Source organism: Pinus tabuliformis, chromosome 3_2, assembly GCF_031772625.1.
Source record: "Pinus tabuliformis cultivar Carrire ecotype Pingquan chromosome 3_2, CPIR1, whole genome shotgun sequence".
Lineage (NCBI taxonomy): Eukaryota > Viridiplantae > Streptophyta > Pinopsida > Pinales > Pinaceae > Pinus > Pinus tabuliformis.
In genome coordinates, this window is record NC_142302.1 from 265803379 (window position 1) to 265823148 (window position 19770).

The window sequence follows — 19770 nt, forward strand, 5'->3', positions numbered from 1 at the left end:
TGCATTCAATATTGAGACTGAGGTTGCGTCGATCTTCAGCTTGATGATGAACCTATTTTCCCTCAAAGGCTTGGTACACCATTTCCCCAAACTTCAGGCGATGCATTTGAATAATGAAACACTATGCTTTCGACGTAGAAAGGCTTTCGCATCATTATATGGTGTTGGAGAAGGCCGACGAGGTCAATGCTCAGATTTTGTGCAGAAACATTCATCTGGCCTCCAAGCGTTGAAATAAAATTTCTATTTTGGATGTCGATGTCTGGTAAAGGTTTACGGTGGGTTTTGCATTTTCTGCAGTAAGTATGTCGAAGCCCAAATCTCCTCTCGATGCAACCAGGCTGAGTAGCATTATGGAGAGATTGGGGATCCGCCCTCCATATACCGACACTGATGCTCTGATATCCAATGCTTGCGATAAAGTCATCGAAGATGAGTGCAAGTCGAAGATAGATAAGGAGACGGCAAAGCTCGAACAGAAGATCGTTCGCATGATGTTAAGTGGCAAAGGGGACGAATTGAAGCCCAATTCCTACAATTCTGTCAAGGTTGGGGAGCATCACATCTGTGTTGCCACTATGGAAGAGTGGACAGAATCGAGTGATTGAAAATGGCAATGACTATGGCCAAGGTTGTACTGGTGAGCGTATGCCTTCTGGTGGCAATAACGACTGCAATGGGCTGCAGTGTGCAAACAATACTTGATCTGTGAAAACCCACGGCAACTGGCTGAGGGCATATGCTTGCGTTGTGGATTTCAATATTGTCAGTGGTTCTTCTTACTCTCCTTCCATTCTGCCTACTCTTTGCCAAGCCACCCAGACAATCTGCGCAGGATAGTTCCACAACTGGTCATTTTCGTCTCATAGCCCTTGGTCGTTTTTTTTAATTAGGGTTAGTTTTTTTATTATTTTCATTATTAGTTTTGTTTTTAATAAATAAATAAAAAAAGACATAAATAATAAATTAAAAAATTTTGTTTTTTTTTTAATTTGTTATTTATTAAAAAATAATAAAAATAAATAAATAAATTAAAATAATAATAATAATAATAATAATAAAAAAAAAAATTTGCCCTCATTTATAAACTAACTACTTGTTCCCTAACAAATACAAAACTTTTTCAAATGTTTTAAATTAAAAACATTTTGAAAAAGTATTGCACAATCAATGAGTACATTGCATGGGGACATGCAATATTTCTAGTTGGGGGGAAATAAAAGTATGTTGGAATTTATCATTTATTTTTGTGGGCAAGAGTTAGGATGCATATACTAACAAGTGAAATGAGATTGGTGTTATGTGTAGGTCAACGAGAAGCTTATGCAGAAAGCTCAACATTACGATGCGACACCCTTTTCATCCACAATTAGAGTAACTTCGAAAAATAATTTAAAAAATGGACATTTCATAAATTCTTGAAAATGAGCTAATTTTTTTTTGAGTCACTTCATACAGGAATGATCGATGGAGATAGCACACAAAGGCGACAATTTTTATGCAGGGATGGTGCTAAGTTTTTCAGAGTTGAAGACAATCTAATGCAAAAGTGATTTTTCGAAATCACAATGAAACATGCTTCATTGGACGCTTGAAGGAATTAATTCTTCACAACATATATCATGACATTTTCCACTACAAAAAAATCCTTTTGCGTCGTGATTACTCACATTTTTCCTTCCAAATGCCTAGACCATCCTTGTGTTGAAGCCCATTTTCCATTACCTTATCTTTCACGACTTCATGCACGCCTATTTTTCTGAATCACATACATTCCTTTATCCTTTTCAGTTTATTGCCTTCTAGTTTGCCTTCTGAATAAAACTCATTCCCTTTCCATGATTACATTACCTTGTTTTTTCGCCATGCTGATCCACACTGCTTGTCTGTGAGTTCTTTCCATTTATAGTCCTACCAAATCTTTTTGTACAAACTCGCGTTGACTGATGTGGGATTCCTTAAGGCCCACCTTTCAACAAGTCTTGCCCCATCGACATCAACACCTTATCTGGGAAATAGACTAGAGTTCCTTTTGGGTACCTTGAGACTTGCATGCCTCAATGGCAAGTTTTCTCGCTGACAATCATGGGAATACATCAATGTCCCTTGATCGTCAGATCTTGCAAATGGCTCGACGTCAACACCTCTATTCGCATTCGCAAGATGTACCTAGGTACCTTGGCACTCATTGACATCAATGGTGAGTTTGCCTCGCATTGGTTAACGGCATGCATCAATGGCCGGTAATCCAATGATCTCTTTTCATGCTCGACATCAACACATTCTTTCGCATGATTAGACTTGTACCATCAGTTTTGTAGCAGACGAAGACTATACACTTTTTCACGACTCCCTCAGCAGTTACAGCAGCATGAATTCTAATCTATGAGAGTACCACAGTTCCACTTTCAGCGTTTATCTTTTCCATGATTCAGCATCAGCAATTTAGATTCCTTCATTTCCCAGGATCCAGTTACAACAACATCAGTCACATTTTCCTGATCCAGCAACAGCAGCAGCTACATTCCTATTGCATAGTTCATCATTCTTGGGTAAGTAGAGGTATGTTGTTTTCTAATCTTTAATCATGCAATTCCTTATATGCTAACTTGAATATTTTGGAAAATTCCCTCACCATGCTACATTTCCTTTCATGAGCCATGTCAAGTTGCATGAGGACATGCAACCAATTCAGTTGGGGAGGGGGGGGGGGAGAACTATATTCACTACATATTCACTACCATGATTCCATTTCTTCACCACTATCACTCCATTTTTTTCTCATTTACCATTCACCAACATTTATTTTCCAACGATACTTTGTTGCACTTTGCTTCATACGCAATATTGGCATGCTTCATTAATATTACAAAAGGGCTTTCTTATGCACATTATGATTTCCAGTGAGTGTTTACATTATTATTGAAGAAAAGAGAACAAAAAACGAAATGAATGTTGTTAACACAAGAACCAACATTCTTTGTATTCATGGTTGTCACACAAGAACCAACCATAAGAAAATGTAAGTTGTTACTCATGTCTTTCACATATCCTGGAAACATTCATTATTAAAAGACATCATCATGTAAAGCCAAAGTTCAAGATGCCAAATGTTCTTAAAGAGACCCATGCATGGTTGCATGAGGACATGCAACAAGTTCAGTTGGGGAGGATGTTGGGACTCAGAAATGTCATATTTTCATCCACCTTTTTCTTCACTATTCCTTACATTTCATCATCCCATTAACCTTTTATCATATCATTTTCATAAATACATTTGGGTTTCACTTCTTATTTTCCATTTTATTCATTTTTGTATTACAAGTGAATTTATGATTAAATATTAGAAAATATACATATTTTTATATATATCTCAAGAATATTTGAGTTTTGTGATGTGTAGGAAATATGTGAAGAATTAATTCCAAGGGACTTCTCAAATATCTCCTCCACCATATTAAGGAGATAATTATTCAAGTCTATTCCTAAGGAGAAGATCATGGAGGATTTGGTTGGCATATCTTATCCAAGATATGTGAGAGATGTGTGGAGGATTCAAAGGGATCATATTTTGTAATAATGGGAAAGTAGTTGAGAGTGCTTGAGAGAATATTGGATATGTAATTATGAGATGGTTATCTTCTTCATGTATATAAGAGAGTGCTCTCTCTTCATTTGGAAGGATAGAGATTAGCTTTAAGAGATAGTTTTGTAATTAGGAGAAGGGGATTCTTAGCTTTGATTTATATTCTTTTATTGTTACACTTTCATGATTTGTTATTTGGTTCTTGTAATATAATTTAAGATATCTTTATTGTTGTGAGCTCACATATGTTGTTTGTCATTCAAATTCTTCACATGTTGTATTGCCTTTCCCTTATGCAATTTCTTGCTTTTATAGTTAATGTTTCAATGCATTCCTAGATTAATTTGATTTCAGTAATTTAGATTAGCTTAGATTGGATTAGTTCCACTTCGGTCCTGCATATATAGTGCATGTGCCTCGTAAGCCTACGAACCTCGGTTTGACAAATTAAATAATTGGGCAAATACTACAACAGAATTAAACGACAATATTTTCACCCAATAGGGGGTCCGCAAAGCAGTTTCCATGGCAGACTCCCCGACCTTACATGACGCCCTCACATCTCTCTGCACCCCCGGGCACAAAACCACAAACAACTCCCTACCCCCCAGGCAAACCACTCGTGGTTTTCTCCGCCAACGGCTCTTTCACCCCGCTAAAAATTCGTTATTCCTCCACTAATCCATAGCTGACACCTCACCTATCTGTTGCTTATTCCTCCCATCCATTACCTCTTTACACGCTTATCCCCCCCGTTCGGCATACCCGTTGTATCCATCTGTTGCAATCCCGCTCCCTTGCATTTAAAGCCACTACGGTTATTAACAAAATCGTTACCCCTTCCCGCATCTTATAAATAAAACGAAACTGGCCTCATTGTCACTTTCTTCTGATTATTCTCCATTGTTTGCAGGTATACAGTGATTGCAGAACTTCTGGTCTTTTGTTCAGACTGTCACTTATAACCATATTTCTTCCTGTCTGCCACCATGGCCCCAAAAGAAAAATCCAAGAAGAAAACCACAGAGGAAAGTATTGTCACCCCGACCCAGCTTGACCTTGACCATATTCCGATTGTTGATTCACTATTCAAGGTTGCAGAGGCCAAGTGTGAGTTTGATTTCTATGAACTACACTTATGGCTTAAGCAGAATTATCTGGACCAGCAAGATCCGATTAGGTTTTGGGAGTCCTTGTTACCTTTTTACAATTTCTCAAAGACACATGAATTTCGTGATCTTATTACCCAGTGTCAAGCCAAGTGTGACCCTGTGAAAAGGGCAGTCATGGCTTAGAATGGAGACATTCTGATAACCATTTCTGCTCAAACTATAAATGAAATGCTCTTAGTCCCTCAAATTGACTCCTTGACTCAATTTTCAACAGCAACACTTATGGATCTATACCATAAGTTAACTTTCCCACAAAGAGCCCAAATATTCGAAATCTTTTTGCCTGAAGATGCAGAATTGCCCAAAAGAAATCCACCTTACTCATTTTCCATGTTTCCTGAAGCCTCTAGACATTGCATTTCCCTGCTTTCCTATTTATTAGGATACCCTGATGACCAGTCTGTAGATGAAGTAACCCTTGGTTTCTTATCCATTTTCAATAAATACCAACAACCAACATTCATGTATAATTACAGCCAATTTTTGGTTGATAATATACATGAAAAATTCATGAACTTCACTGCGCAAGGAGTGTTCAATTACAACTCTATAATTGTTTACATGCTTCTTTTCCAACAGGGTGTTCAGTTACCAATCAAACTCAGCAAGCAGGATGAACAAGGAGTGAACCAATCAGTGATTCACTGGACAGATATGGTCAGGGTAACTTCTACCACCCATCATTTGCAGAATTTGTGAATGAATTTATACATCTAGTGGTACAACTCCTTAACAACGAGAAGATGAAAGATGAAATGATTCAATTTTCAGCAAAATAAGCCTAAAGCTAGCTTGATCACATCAGCAAAAGAGACTCCACCAGTGATCATTGATCTTGGAGATCCAAAAGTGTCGACATCAGCAGGAGTTAGTACTTCAACCACTCCTCCCATAGTTAGTGCTTCAAATACTCCTCCCTCCTGCAACTTCACCTTCTAGAGAGCTCTAGAAATTATTCAGTCAACAGGAACTAGCACTTCGGATGATTCAAACACATTTTCAAGGTTCCTAGAAATTAAGCAGAAAAATTAGACTTTAAATTCAAATGTGTAGAGCCAATTCTAGAAGCAAACTTCCACCTCCCAACATAGGCTCCTTTCTTATTTTGATAGTGAGAAGGGTAGAATGCAAATGGCTTTCTTACAAGCCCATATTACATTTCCTAAATCACCATCTGATTACAAGAAGGTTGTGTTTTCATTTGACACTAGTCAAATCCATCCAATTGACCCGATGGACATGCATAGACAAACTGGTGAGATGTTGTTTTCTACTATGACAATCACAACCATGTCTCTTTCTAAACTCATGACCGCTCTATCAAATGTTCAGTCCCAACTTAAGTTAGAAAAGATCTCCTCTCTAGCTAAAGACAATAGAATAAAATCACTAGAGGATTTTGTGATTAAAGTGGGATATGATCCCAAGGATGTAAAAGTTGTAGAACTACTTCTTAAGAAGAAAGATGCAGACATTGTTGCATTGAAGAAACAGTTGAGGTTGCCTTCAATAGAATATACCCTAACCAAGGATATGACAGAAATTGAACAACAAAAGGAGGATATGCTCAAGCTTATTATTGAGCAGAATATATAGTTGAAGAAGATGGAAGAACATATTGAAGAGCTATTGAAGGAGAAGGAAACAACACAATTTTCCATGGTGCCCATTACAACAGTCCCAATAGCAGTTGCAGGTACAAAGCCTAGTTCCTCATCTACATCCATTGAGTCTACATCAACAACAGCTGACCCAACCAAATTAGCACAGGAACTGTCAATCCAGAAGCTACTTCAGATTTGTCAAAATTTGGAATTGCGGAAAGTACAAAATGATACTAAGTATTTGGAAGAAATGCAGAAGACTCACAAATTAGAGCTTAAAATCCAAAAGTTGGAGAGTGGGTCACTGATGGCAGACACTTTGGCTCATGCCAAGGAGAGTATTTGGACAAAAATAAGTCAATCCATGACAGATGTATGGCCATCCATACAGATTATTTTTGAGCAGCAGGAACTCATTACTAGATTCAGAGCAGTGGCTGAAGAACAAAAAGCAGCCTTGAAGACCAAGCCAGCAAAAGCCATATAAATTATCAAGGTTTTACATTCATAGAGAAGAGAGGAATTAGAAGGAGTAAACATCTCTAATAGAACAAATACCATCTTAGAGATCAAAAAGGTATTACAAAAAAAGAATTTGATCAATTGGAAACTAAGTGTCAAACCCTAGAGATTTCTATCAAGAGATTTCATTCAAAATTTAATGTTTTAAATTAGAAAGAATTGTGAGGATTAGTAGGTTTGAATGATAAGTTGATTAGATTAGATGATTATTGTAAGGAGTTATATGTTATTGCAGTAGACAAGGCCAAATTTGCAGGATTGAAAGGAAATATAACACGGAGGGCTTTTATAGAAGCCTTGGAATACGATTTAATCATCTTACATGAAATCAAGCACTTGTTTCTCACCAAGCCTAATTTCGAAATATATACAGAGGCGGATGAAACATTCAGGAAAATGGTAAATGTAGAAATCCCAAATGAACAAAGATGGGATCATTTGTGTGAAACAATTTAGTAATTCCTCATTGTGACAACAGGACAACTCATTAGTGTTTTCAGGCCAGATCATCAACAAATTCCAAAAGGATAGAGCCACCTCTTCAACAGTTTTTCAGTTCCTATTATATTGTTCTATTTTTGTAATTTTGTACTATTTTGGTATTCTATTCCAAACAGAATGTGGATCTTTTGTAAAAAAAATTATAATTAAATCCTCCTTTGGGTTATTAAGGGTTGAACCCTTGAACAAGTTATTAAGTAGATTTGTACTAAGCTGGAGCATTTTTGAGATAATAAAAGATTCTGGATTTGCCTCATATGGTCTATCTCTTAGTGAGTTGTATTTCATCTTGTCTATTCATTATGTTTTCTTCATATAAATTAATTCTTTTGCAGTCATCCGATTTAAAATTTAATTGAATATCAGTTTCATTTTGAATCCTCTGTGAAGTTGTAATTTAAATAAGAGACTAATTTACAGAACTATTTGTTATTGTAAATTCCTCTTTGAATATAAATTACACTAGATCTCTGTAATAGTTTGATTATATTTTGTTGATTAAGAAAGCATTGTTTTCTTAATTTCTTCTTGTAAATGGTTAAATATTTAGTTTGAATATCAAATCAATTATACCTCTCCATACTCTACTTCTCCATCACATTAAAATCAAACTAACCATGTGTAATTAAAGAACAACCTTTCATTTTATCAAAAAAATGTCTAAGTTTAAAGAACCTGTTTATAAATAGTTCACTGGTCATCCAATCACTCAAAACAACAAAGCATTATAGATGCTTTGTCATAACTAATTGACCTTAAGTTATCTCAAAGGACAACAACAACGAGGCCCTGAGAGTATGGTACAGGGAATTGAAGGTGTATGGGTCGGCAGCTGAGGTAATGAATAAAGGCACAGGGTAGTGGGAAATCAATATGGGACGGTCCTGTAGAAACCCCTTACAACAAGAAAATAAGGACTACATGGGCCGTTGAACTAAATTTGACTGCTTCGCCACTTGACTTTAGACAATAAATGGAGGCATGGAGATCCACTCCGATACACAACAAAGGACTATCGAGACATGCTCCATTTCCACTCCGCGACAAGCATTCACAGTTGACCCACTCCCAACGCCGGAGAATGAGTTACTCATACAGTTAAGGCGAAAGCAACAAAAACCATATAAGTAGCTAGAGGGATGCATGATGACATAGATTCCTCCATCATCTTCTGTTTTCCTTTTCTTTTCATTATTCTGTAATTTGTCTATTTTCAAGAAAGGGATCAAATCCTAATTGTAATCATTTTGGGCAACAGAGCCTTGCACGCCAAGACAGCTGGAGCTCGAGCTGGGATATTTTATAATTGTTAATTCTAGCTCCCCCTCTTCTTATAAATAGGGGGAAGAAACTCTGAATAAACGTTCCAGAATTTTGCACCCGCAGGGTCTGAATTCTGTGATTCCTTTTTTGGTTCTATTTGCCTGTTCATGGGGGACTTGAGTGATATCTGGCTGAATGTAATGGACTGGTATGTTGGACTCATATTGGATTAATGAAACTCTTTGGTGATTCCAATCAGAGAAATGTGCAATATGTTTTCCCCTTTGTAAATCTCATTTCATATATGTTTTTCTTTCTAATGAAATTGTGTAATGAAGTTGTTGGTCTCATGCTTTCATGGTCATATATTTTACTGCTAAATAGAGAACAGTACCTGTGTATATAACTGATTTAGTTGTGTTATTCAATAGCCTACAATACTTGTAGTGAATACATATTTATTCGTGTTATTAGATTAACTTGCAGTACCCGTATGAGCACAAATTTACTCACATTCTTTGGTGATAGAGGTACCCATGATGCATATGCATGAAACCTTAATTCGCGCTCCACTCTTTCTTCTCTTTCATCTCCTCATTCTTCCATACTTTTACTAGAACATTGTTGCTTAGGATTTTGTGTTGTTTACATCCCTGTGCATCGAATTCTATCCTTCTGCCGGAACATGGTTGCTTAGGCTTTTTTCCAGTTTACAACCCTATGCATCGATTTCCCTCCTTCCTTTCCTCCTCTTCACTTTACTACAACTTCAATATAAAGTTGCTTGTTGTTGTGTGTCGGCCACCGGAACTAGACATTTCTCTTTGACGTTGGCCTGATTTACCCCCTGAGCATTTGGATCCATGTATCGGATTGAGTTTACTTGGATGACAAACTATTGAACCAAGGCCCTTTATTCTCTTTTAATTACATGACAATTGGATTGCTACAGAAACCCCCTCACATATAATATTCCATGCACTCCTCTATCTAAGATATCCTAGGCACTGGTCTAGAATCAACCCAGAAGTTGTCTCAAGGAAAGATTTCTATATATCCTGAGGAACTTATGCTCCAGGTGCTAGAATAAGCCACAACATCTTTTTGGAGCCGTTGCCAGGGAATGGATTAGAATATCTTTCCCTAGGTATGACAAATTTTTACATTTCCTTCGTTAGGTGAGAAAGGAAAGTGTGGGTTGAAGATCTCTCACCTTGGCGATTCCATTGTTTAATTTTATGGTAAACATCCTGACGACTCCACTATTTGTTTCTCTATTTGATCATCCTGACTTTCAATCAGCCTCATACTCACTTTGATGCTAGAGAAACCAAAAAATTTCTCTACCTTTGAACCTGAAATCACTTATCTAGGAAGGTTCTCGAAATGGCCATTCCTGAATTCCTGGCCAACAAATTTGCCCCACTGGATTTTTCTTTTATTGTTGGTTATCCCAATCATGTCTCTGCGTTTCATGAATGGTATACCTATTTTCCTAGATTCAGTGGGAACACATTGACAAGGCCTGACCAACACCTCAAAGAATTTCACGAATGCATGGAACAACAAGGTATTTTTCTTGAAGATGGACAAATGAAAATTTTCATGTATTTTTTAGACGAGGATGCTAGAGTCCGATACAAAACAATACCTTGTGGCAACATATATTCCTTAAAACATTTTCATATAACATTCAATCACTATTGCAAAGAACTATATCCACCAAATGCTCTATTTGAAGATTATTGCACACATTTTAATGTTGAAAATATTCCCGAGGTTGATGACCTTGCTGAATATGTTTGTGGAGATCCACTCCAAGAAAACATCTACTTGCATCAAGAAGCATCACCCAATGAACAAGAAAGAGAATAAGGAAATATCATCAAGCTACCAATAAACTCTTAGAGGTCTTATTCGGCTGAATCTGATGTTTCTCCTTCTTATGATGTGTATGACTTTGGTGGAGAGTCAAGTGATGCAGAGCCACAACGCCCCCAGTTATGGGAAGCTGCACAAGAAGAGGAGGCCCACCAGGAGGTTAGCAAAGAGGCTCCAGTCCACGATGCACATTCTTCACCTGGAGAACATGATCAAGAACCTCCTCCGATTTATGATTCATATTATTCAGAGGAAGATGAGATGGCCATAGAGGTTCAAATGGAGTTGGTTACCAGCAAGTGGGGAGCAGGCTTCCAGCAACAAATTTTTCAAGAAGAGCCCGAAGTTGACGGACCAACCAGTGTCTGTGATTACCTATTGCATAAAGGTTCATGTCGGGAATTCTCAGCAGGCCCTCTAGTTTATGATTCTTACAGTTCAGAAACTGAAGATTCCATTGCAGATTCCCAAGAGGGTTGGCCCGTTAAAAAATGGGTAACAAAAGATAAATGACAATTCTTTCTTGAAGAATCTCAGATGAGGAGCTAAGTAGTGTTTGTGGTTGCCCTGACCAAGAAGACATTGGTTTGCAGATTGCTTATGAAAATAAGGTAGCTGCAAATTTTCCTTGTCAGTTCCATGACCCTGTAGCTGATTACATGAGCACATTCTTTGGTCAGCATCAAAGGTTGTTTCTAGAGTATGCATCAAGCTTCTTATTTGTAGATATTTCATGGTGCATGCTTGTTTTGTTTTTTTAATTTCAGCAGTATGGGGGCTTTAGGTCTAGCACCCAAATGCTGACCTGGCTCCATTGAAGGGTTGAACTCACTTAGGTGAATTGAGCCCTGTATATAAGTAGGAGTGTATATAAATAAGCTCACTAGTTGAGAATTTACTTTACAGTTGTTAGAGTTTTTATTTCTACAATTTAGTTTGATGAGGAAAGTACTCCCAACAAATGAAGTCCCATGGAGATTTTCTAGTTGTATAGATTCATTATATTTATGACTCCATGCCCAATGGTGAAGGATACTGGTCTGCAAGTTCTCAGCACCTTGCCAGCAAGTCATTGTCCCCAATTGGAGCCAATGTTGTCACTCATTGCTAAATGTGCTTTCAGCTGTGAAAAGGGTGAGAAAGAGCAGTGAAGTTTGAAGCCATCTCCCAAGCCATCGAAGCTCTCAGAGCTTAATCAGACCCTCTCCATTGCATAGTGCTCGGAGCAAGCTTTCCAACGTATATGCAAGTCCAAAAATGGACTTCTGGATCAGAAGTTAGAGCAGATTGAAACTACCCTTTGAAAGCCAGAAAAAAAAGAGGAAAAGGCCAAGGGAAGGCTAATCACAATCATAGTTTCCTAAGAGCAGGGGTGGGGGAAAGGATAGAGCAACTTACGACCAATGATCACAAACTTCAGAGGTCTCAGGCTCATCACAAATCGCAATCAACGATCGAAGGTCCTGTTATCTCAAAATCAGACCCTGGAAGGCTGCTGACCAGGAAGACCTTAAGTAACTATTTCAAACCTGCTTTAGGCTGAGGCTTAGCCTCCCCAACCTGAGAGGGCTCTCTCAAAGTATTAATGTTTTTTATTATAATTAAGATGGCTAACTCTTGTGAAACAAAGATAGAAAAATGTAATTGGTGGAAAAACAACTAAAAAGTATCCATTGGGATTATGGAGTCAACATTGTTTCAGTATAACAATGATATCAACCTTACATAGAAGTCAGGGCATTCAGAATTCAACACATTTAGAACATACCAAAAACATATAGGACCACACAGTGTATGAATGTATAAAGGAAGTTAGAGCACCATGAGTGATTTCTAAGTAATTACACATTCATACTACTGCAAATATTGAGAAAAGAATAATACAACACATTCTGAGCATCGAATCCCTCCTGATTCCTGAGAAGCAAAGACAATCTTGCATTACTAAAACAGAGCCTTTACATAAAGCCAAATATCAGAGCTTTTCTGAATATTTTTCCAACCCTTGGTACATTGCCCTTTCTCCTATATATATAATTCTTTTACAAGGCTGAGATTCCTCCTCCAACATGAGGGGAACTCGAATTCTACTTCTTATGACACCTATTCAAACTTTAACTACCTATTAAATGTAACAAACTGCTAACTAAACTTTTTAGAGATCTAAGGAAAATAGGAGTCTAACTCCATATCATGCTAATAATAGCATTAATTACAATCAATTCTCGTTCTTTGACAAGTGGTCTCTTTTAGTTTAGCGGTGGTAGGTGTTTGTAGCTGCCTGCTGGCCCTTAATGTCACATCTTCTCAATTGCTCCTGAAAAGTAGGAAACTGCCCCTGTTTATCTGCTTTTGGTTTTCCTCAAAGATATTCGAAACCGATGAACCATGTCCTTCTTCTTTGATTATACAAAAATATATTAGAATGCCACGTCCTTGATGTGTTGTCGACCTTTTCCATGTGTGAAGACAAGACCTCCTCCAAGCTGTCTGACATACCATGAACATTAGTAACTCTGATTACTTTATAACAAAAAGTTTAGAGTTTGAATATATGTTTCTTCCACCTGTATCTTCCCTTGTTGAATGTTGACACCTGTTACATGATCCTTTGAAGAAATTCCTTTTTCAAAAATTTTCCCTCAGTCCCTCAAAATTGGTTGACTGAGTTTTAATTATGTAGCTACAACAGTTTCGTAGTGTGCATTAGGCATCATCTTCAGCAGTTTCGTAGCGCGCTACGAAACTGCTGTGTAATCACCAAAACACAGCTTAATACCAAAAATTTGTTATCTTGAGCTTCCTTATATTTAAACATTCTTTTCAACTGCTCCAAAGCTTTTCAAAACTGAGCGGAGATGTATCATTCTTTAAGAAAAAATGCAACAAGGAAAACCATCAAAATTTGGAACATAACCTTACTTGATGTGTGGTTTCCTTAAGGAGATCTTTCCCGCTGCCTTAGTTGCAGCTTCAACTCTTCAATTTTCTTGACTCTAATCCCAGCTCTCAGCTTTGTATTGACCTTTCTGATGAATTGTGCTTCCTTTATTGTAGGGACAGTCTAGCTACAGAATTGAACATTACAGTCGACCACCTCGGGTATTTGAAATGTTTTGTCCTCCCACCGAGCTTGCATTTGGTTAAAATAAGCTTCCTTGATTGCATGTTTCCTGGAGGCTTTCTTCAGTCTAGCAATTTCAAAGTTTGCCAATTCCAACTTCCTTTTCAACTCTTCAACACTATCTTCTTCTTGAAGGGTAACTACTTTACCTTTATCTTTTCCTTCATGAGACTGTGTTATCTCCTCTGTTTCATCTGGCAGTACCTCCTGTATGTGTTTGAAATTCCTTGTTATGGGTCTTCTTGGCTTAAAGACAAATTGAGCAACCTGATCATCAAACTTGAGTTTTTTCGAGGCTTTGACTCTCTTAGCCTTGTCTTTTCCCGACTCTTTCAAATCTGCTTGAACCAAGGGAGATTCTTCAATATCAATGGTCTGTAGTAAGTCATTCAAGTCTCCCTTTAAAACAGGGCTTTCCTCAATAATCACTGACTTGTCTTTTTCTTTAGCTACCTGGCTCCTAATCCTTCTTCTTTGGACTCCTTCACCTGTGTTTGATTCATGTGCACCTTCTTTGATCTGAGTTTTCTCTTTAAGGGACTGCTGGGGTGTATCTTGGATAATCAGTGGCTTGGTGGATTCCCTTACTTGTTTCCTAGCCTTCAACTTTGCAAACCTCCTAGATCTTGTTTCTGCCTGATGACCAGTTGTTGTTGGAAGATCTTTTGCAGCTTGAGGACTGAGACCAGTCTCATTCTTGAAACCAGACATAAACATGAATGTGGGCCAGTCCCTACCTACTTTCTGGAGTTCATGCAGCACGATCAACTTAACTAAGCCATGGTGAAACAATGAGGTCTCACAGGCTTCTTTCCTTAGCTGCACCTTGTCACACATTTTGCTTAAACTACGAAATAAGTAGAAAGGTAAATCAAGAGATATCTTTCCTGTGAAATGCAGCAGAAGCTTAAAATGATATGAATACACCTTATTGTATCTCCCTTCACAGGTAAGGTACCTCTGTATGTAGGTAAGCAAATTGGCATATGAGTCCTTGACATAATTTCTAGGCACAGACTTGTTTAAATCTGAGTCAATGAACTCGGGCTTCAGAAATTCTTTGCAGGGGGTCATATCAAATTTGAAATTCTTAAACCAAGTTTCTTGTCCCCTTGGAATCTCAGTAACTGTGGATATTACCTCTGGTGAGACTTGCAATTCGAGCATCCCAACCTTTGAATTCAGTCCTGTGAAATTCAAAGAAAATTCCTTGGTGATTTGTGCATGACCTCCCTGGAGTTTCTCGCAAAAATTCCAACATCCAACCTGCTTGAACGCGTGCTCAACTTCTCTGTTCTTCAGGATAAGGTCTAAACCTTCAGGTTCGTTCCTCAAACATCTCCCTGATCTGTGCTCTTTCCTTTCTGTAGATCCTTCCATGAGACCTCAGCGTAATGAAGGTTAGATATACTAGCGCTGCTCAATCTTCGATCTCTGCCTCGCTTGAATGGCTGCCTCGCTTGATATACAATGCATTCAAATTGAACGTTTGTAGATTTGTTCCTCATGCAATGAATACAATCATAATTAAGACTGTGAATACCTGGCTTTTCTTGGAACTTGCAATCCGAGCGTACCAAGGTACCTAGCGACTGTAATGATGGAGATAAGCAGTTGGACATGATATGTGGAGTGTATAAGCTGACAGTGAATGATGCAACCATAACTGAACTTGACAGATTTGACAGTTAGGAAAGATTTGCTATGGATTGCACGAATCTCCGATTTCGTAGCGCAGCCAGTGTAAAATCTGGATTATGCGCTACGAAATCACCTAAAGCATGTTGCACTGCGAAAACACCTAAAAATGATTTATGCGCTACGAAATCACCTAAAGGGCTTTGTAGCACATAATAACCTTTGAACAAAGCTGACACATGGAAATTGTGTGAGTTATGAGACCAGTGATGAATGAGGATGAATGGTTGATGAATGGTTGACCTTTATTTAAGCATACCATCAAGACTCCTAAGATTCAGACTCTAAGACAAACAAAAATCAAACTTAGACTAGCACCGAACCTTTACCCTCAAACTAATGTGAGCAATTTGGGAATTAGAATTCTTAGGTGATAACAGGTCCCAACAATCAAGAGGTATCGGTGGAGTAAAACAATGATCGCTGATATCACACTCCAGGAGCGCATTGCAAATCACAATCGGCGCTCGGGGGTTTCAGGGTCCAGGCATATCGGTGATTGGCGGGTCCAGGGCATTGCACATTAAAAAATTGACATGACAATAGGGTTACGACTCCAAAACATTGTGATATCATGATGTTGCAATATGATAGTGTAAAGTGTTGGGAGGACTGATGCCGATTTACAAAGGAAATCAATTGCAAAACTAGAGGCAAGCATGACTTTTCTCTCTCCTCTAGGGGGTCATGTGGTAGAGCAAGATTGGTCCCAATAAAGACATATGGCAACTGATGTCATCATGATGTGGTAGTACAGAGGACACGTGGCATGCTGATTTGGCATTTTCAGGGTCCTATGGGGGCATCCGTGTGACACATGTCTCCACTTAGGACGTACCATGTGGCACTGATGACATCATCAATCCCGTAAATTGGTGATCGGAGGTATTAGCGCATTGGGAATCATGAGGAATTCACCGATAAAGGGGCTCCGATAGGGGGGCTAGTTGATGGTCACGAGAAGAGCCAAGAACCAAGAGCTGAGCAGGAAAAGCGACATTGCATATTGGCGATTGCAAAGGGCCAAAGGTAGCAAACAAAGGCGACATCATGAAACCGTTGAATGCTGATAACATTAAAAACCGTCAAAAAGGGAGCTCTGATAAGGGAGCTGGCCCACGGTCACATAGGGTGTTGAAGATCCAAGGGCTTAACAAAAAGGTGATCGACAATCACAATTTTTAGGAAGATGCACCAAAGGCACGGATCAGAAAAGCCTCGATTTCCGATCTCTGATATAAAGGTTGAGCCCCAGTTCACAGCCCTCGGTCTTATGATGAAGAAACACTAAAAGGGGGCTACGGGGAATCATAGCTCGCGGTTTCGTAATCTTTCAAAAGTAAAAGCCCCGATATAGCGAGGCCCCGAGAGTATGGTAGAGGGCATTGAAGGCATATGGGTTGGCCACCGAGGCAATGAATAAAGGAATAGGGTAGTGGGAAATCGATATGCTTTAGTCATGTAGAAGCCCCTGCAACAAGAAACTAAGGACTACACGGGCTGCTGAAATAAGTTTGACTGCTTCACCACACAACTTCATACAGTAAATGGAGGCATGGGGCTCCACTCCGGTACACAACAAAGGATTGTCGTGACATGCTCCATTTCCACTCCGCGACAAAAATTTATAGTTGATCCACTTCAAATGCCGGAGAATGAGCTGCTCAGGCAGTTAAGGCGAAAGTGACAGAAACTAGTTGAGCAGCTATAGGGATGCACGATGACAGAGACGTAGCCTGATCAGTTGCTTTCACAGGAACAATAGAGGGACCATTTCCTCCATCATCTTCTGTTTTCCTTTTCTTTTCATTGTTCTGTATTTTTTGTCTGTTTTCAAGAAAGGGATCAAATCTCGATTGTAATCATTTTGGGCGACAAAGCTTTGCACGCCGATACATCTAGTCTAGTAGACAACTGGAGCTCGAGCTAGGATATTTTGTAACTATTAATTCTAGCTCCCCCTCTTCTTGTAAATAGGGGGAAGAAACTCTGAATAAAGGTTCCGAAATTTTGCACCTGCGGGGTCTGAATTTTGTGATACCATTTTTGGTTCTATTTGCTTGTTCATGGGGGACTTGAGTGATATCTTGCTAAATGTAATGGACTAGTATGTTGGACTCATATTGGATTAATGAAACTCTTTAGTGATTCCAATCAAAGCTATGTGAAATATGTTTTCCCCTTTGTAAATCTCATTTCATATATGTTTTTCTTTCTATTGAAATTGTGCAATGAAGTTGTCGGTCTCATGCTTTCATGGTCATATATTTTACTGCTAAATAGAGAACAATACCTGTGTATATTACCGATTTACTTGTGTTATTCAATAGCCTGTAGTACCTGTAGTGATTACATATTTACTTGTGTTATTAGATTAACCTGTAGTACTCGTGTGAGCACATATTTACTCACATTGTTTGGTGATAGAGGTACCCATGATGCATATGCATGAAACCTTAATTCGTGATCCACTCTTTCTACTCTTTCATCTCCTCATTCTTTCATACTTCCGCTAGAACATTGCTGCTTAGGATTATATGTTGTTTACAACCCTATGCATCAAATTCCATCCTTCTGTTGGAACATGGTTGCTTAGGATTCTGTCCAGTTTACAACCTTATGCATCGATTTCCCTCCTTCCTTTCCTCCTCTTCACTTTACTACAACTTCAATATAAAGCTGCCTGTTGTTGTGTGTCAGCCACCAGAACCATACATTTCTCTTTGAGGTTGACCTGATTTACCCCTTAAGCATTTGGATCCATGTATCGACTTGAATTTACCTGGATGACAGACTATTGAACCAAGCCCCCTTTATTCTCTTTTAATTACATGACAATTGGAGTGTTGCAAAAACCACCTCACAGATAATCTTCCACACACTCCTCTATCTAATATGTCCTAGGCACTGGTCTACAATCAACCCAGAGGTTGTCTCTAGGAAAGCTTTCTATATCTCCTGAGGCACTCATGCTTCAGGTGCTATAAAAAGCCACAACACACTCCACTCACTTATGTGTATTTCATTCTCCCCACATCACCCTAATGGCATACAATGGGTAGTAACAAGGTTCCATGGCCGAATTGTGGCCGAATAAACCATCCTTTGTCGGTGTGCCTACTCCTCATTATGATGTGCTTTGATTTCGAGGGCGAGTGGTGGGAGGTGGTATGGTTTTGTTGCTCCTAGTTCCTCCCCGGTCCCACTCTTTGTCCCCCTTTGTACATCGTCCCAAAATCTTTACACACACAGGAATACAGCCGATGGTTGATATTGGCCCACAACGCATAGTTTCATTGGGTTAGGTTTCCACCATCACTCCCACAGGGGTCGCCCTCATCCACATACATATGGCTTGTGTTGGGTCAGTTGCCGGTCCTAACAATTGAAGTATAAGACAATAAATCCAAGGTTGGGTTATATGAAATAATAAGGGTGACCCTTGCCCATGCTCAACTCGAAGTCCAGAGCACTATGTGGAGTGAAAGAGCTCAAGTTATATGGGAAAAAATCCATTTGTCCGTTGAACTCCGTCAAAAGGCGAGAATGTCCGATTTTCTAAAGCATTGAATCCTTTTGAAGGGTTTGTTTAGGTCTTTGTTGTGTGAAAATTCAATAAGAAATTTGAGATCTTAATGCAAATTATGGTCCAAGGTTTGAATCCCCAAGCCCTCATATTTGTAATTTTTTTTACAAATAAGAAACCTACTAGGAAAATTATGGGCCCAAAAGCCTGAAACTACAAACACTTGGTTTAGATAAAGTAATTGTTGAGAAATCTAGGGCAGCTAGATTAGGTGATTTCTCTTACATTGATAACTACTTGTGATGTATTTTTAATTTTTAATAGCTTCTTCTTTCTATTAATTATATTTACTGTTATTATCATCAAACAACTACTAAATCATAAAGAACAATGAGACAAGAGGACACAAGATATAGGCGATTAGCTAGGGCCAAAACCTCTCCTCTCGAGAGGAAAACCCATAAGCATTATTCTCTTCTTATATAATCTTCAAAGAAAAATTCCAGAACCTAAGACCCTTGACAAAGACCCCTCCAAGACCAAGTAAACCTTTCTCCTCGATGAGATTTATTTCCAGCAATTTCGATCCCAAAAACTTTGACCCAACGATTTCTTCTACAACTTCGACTCAACAGTTTCTTTTGCAACTTCGACCCAACAGTTTCTTCTGCAACTACAACCCAACAGATTCTTTTGTGACTTCAACCCAACATTTTCTTATGCAACTTTGACCCCAACAACTTTCCAACACTTCGACTTGCCCAACAACTTTCAGTATTTCAATTTTCCCAACAACTTTTGAAACCCCAACACAAGAGAGAGAGAGAGAGATCCAAAAACTTCGATCTTGCTTTTCTTCTTCTTATCCTTGATTTTCATCCTTTGCCAGCTTC

At 38.6% G+C, this 19770-nt stretch overlaps 1 protein-coding gene across 1 annotated transcript; it reads left to right on the top strand.

Annotated features, from left to right (window-relative positions):
• The first annotated feature begins 305 nt into the window (after positions 1–305).
• Positions 306–608, top strand: LOC149180678 (uncharacterized). Its single transcript, XM_089413955.1, has one exon. It carries the CDS (start codon positions 306–308, stop codon positions 606–608), a length of 303 nt encoding a protein of 100 aa, XP_089270081.1.
• The last annotated feature ends 19162 nt before the right edge of the window (positions 609–19770 follow it).

Excerpts from the sequence above, each read along its gene's own strand:
- LOC149180678 (XM_089413955.1), top strand. The coding sequence starts at position 306 with ATGTCGAAGCCCAAATCTCCTCTCGATGCAACCAGGCTGAGTAGCATT.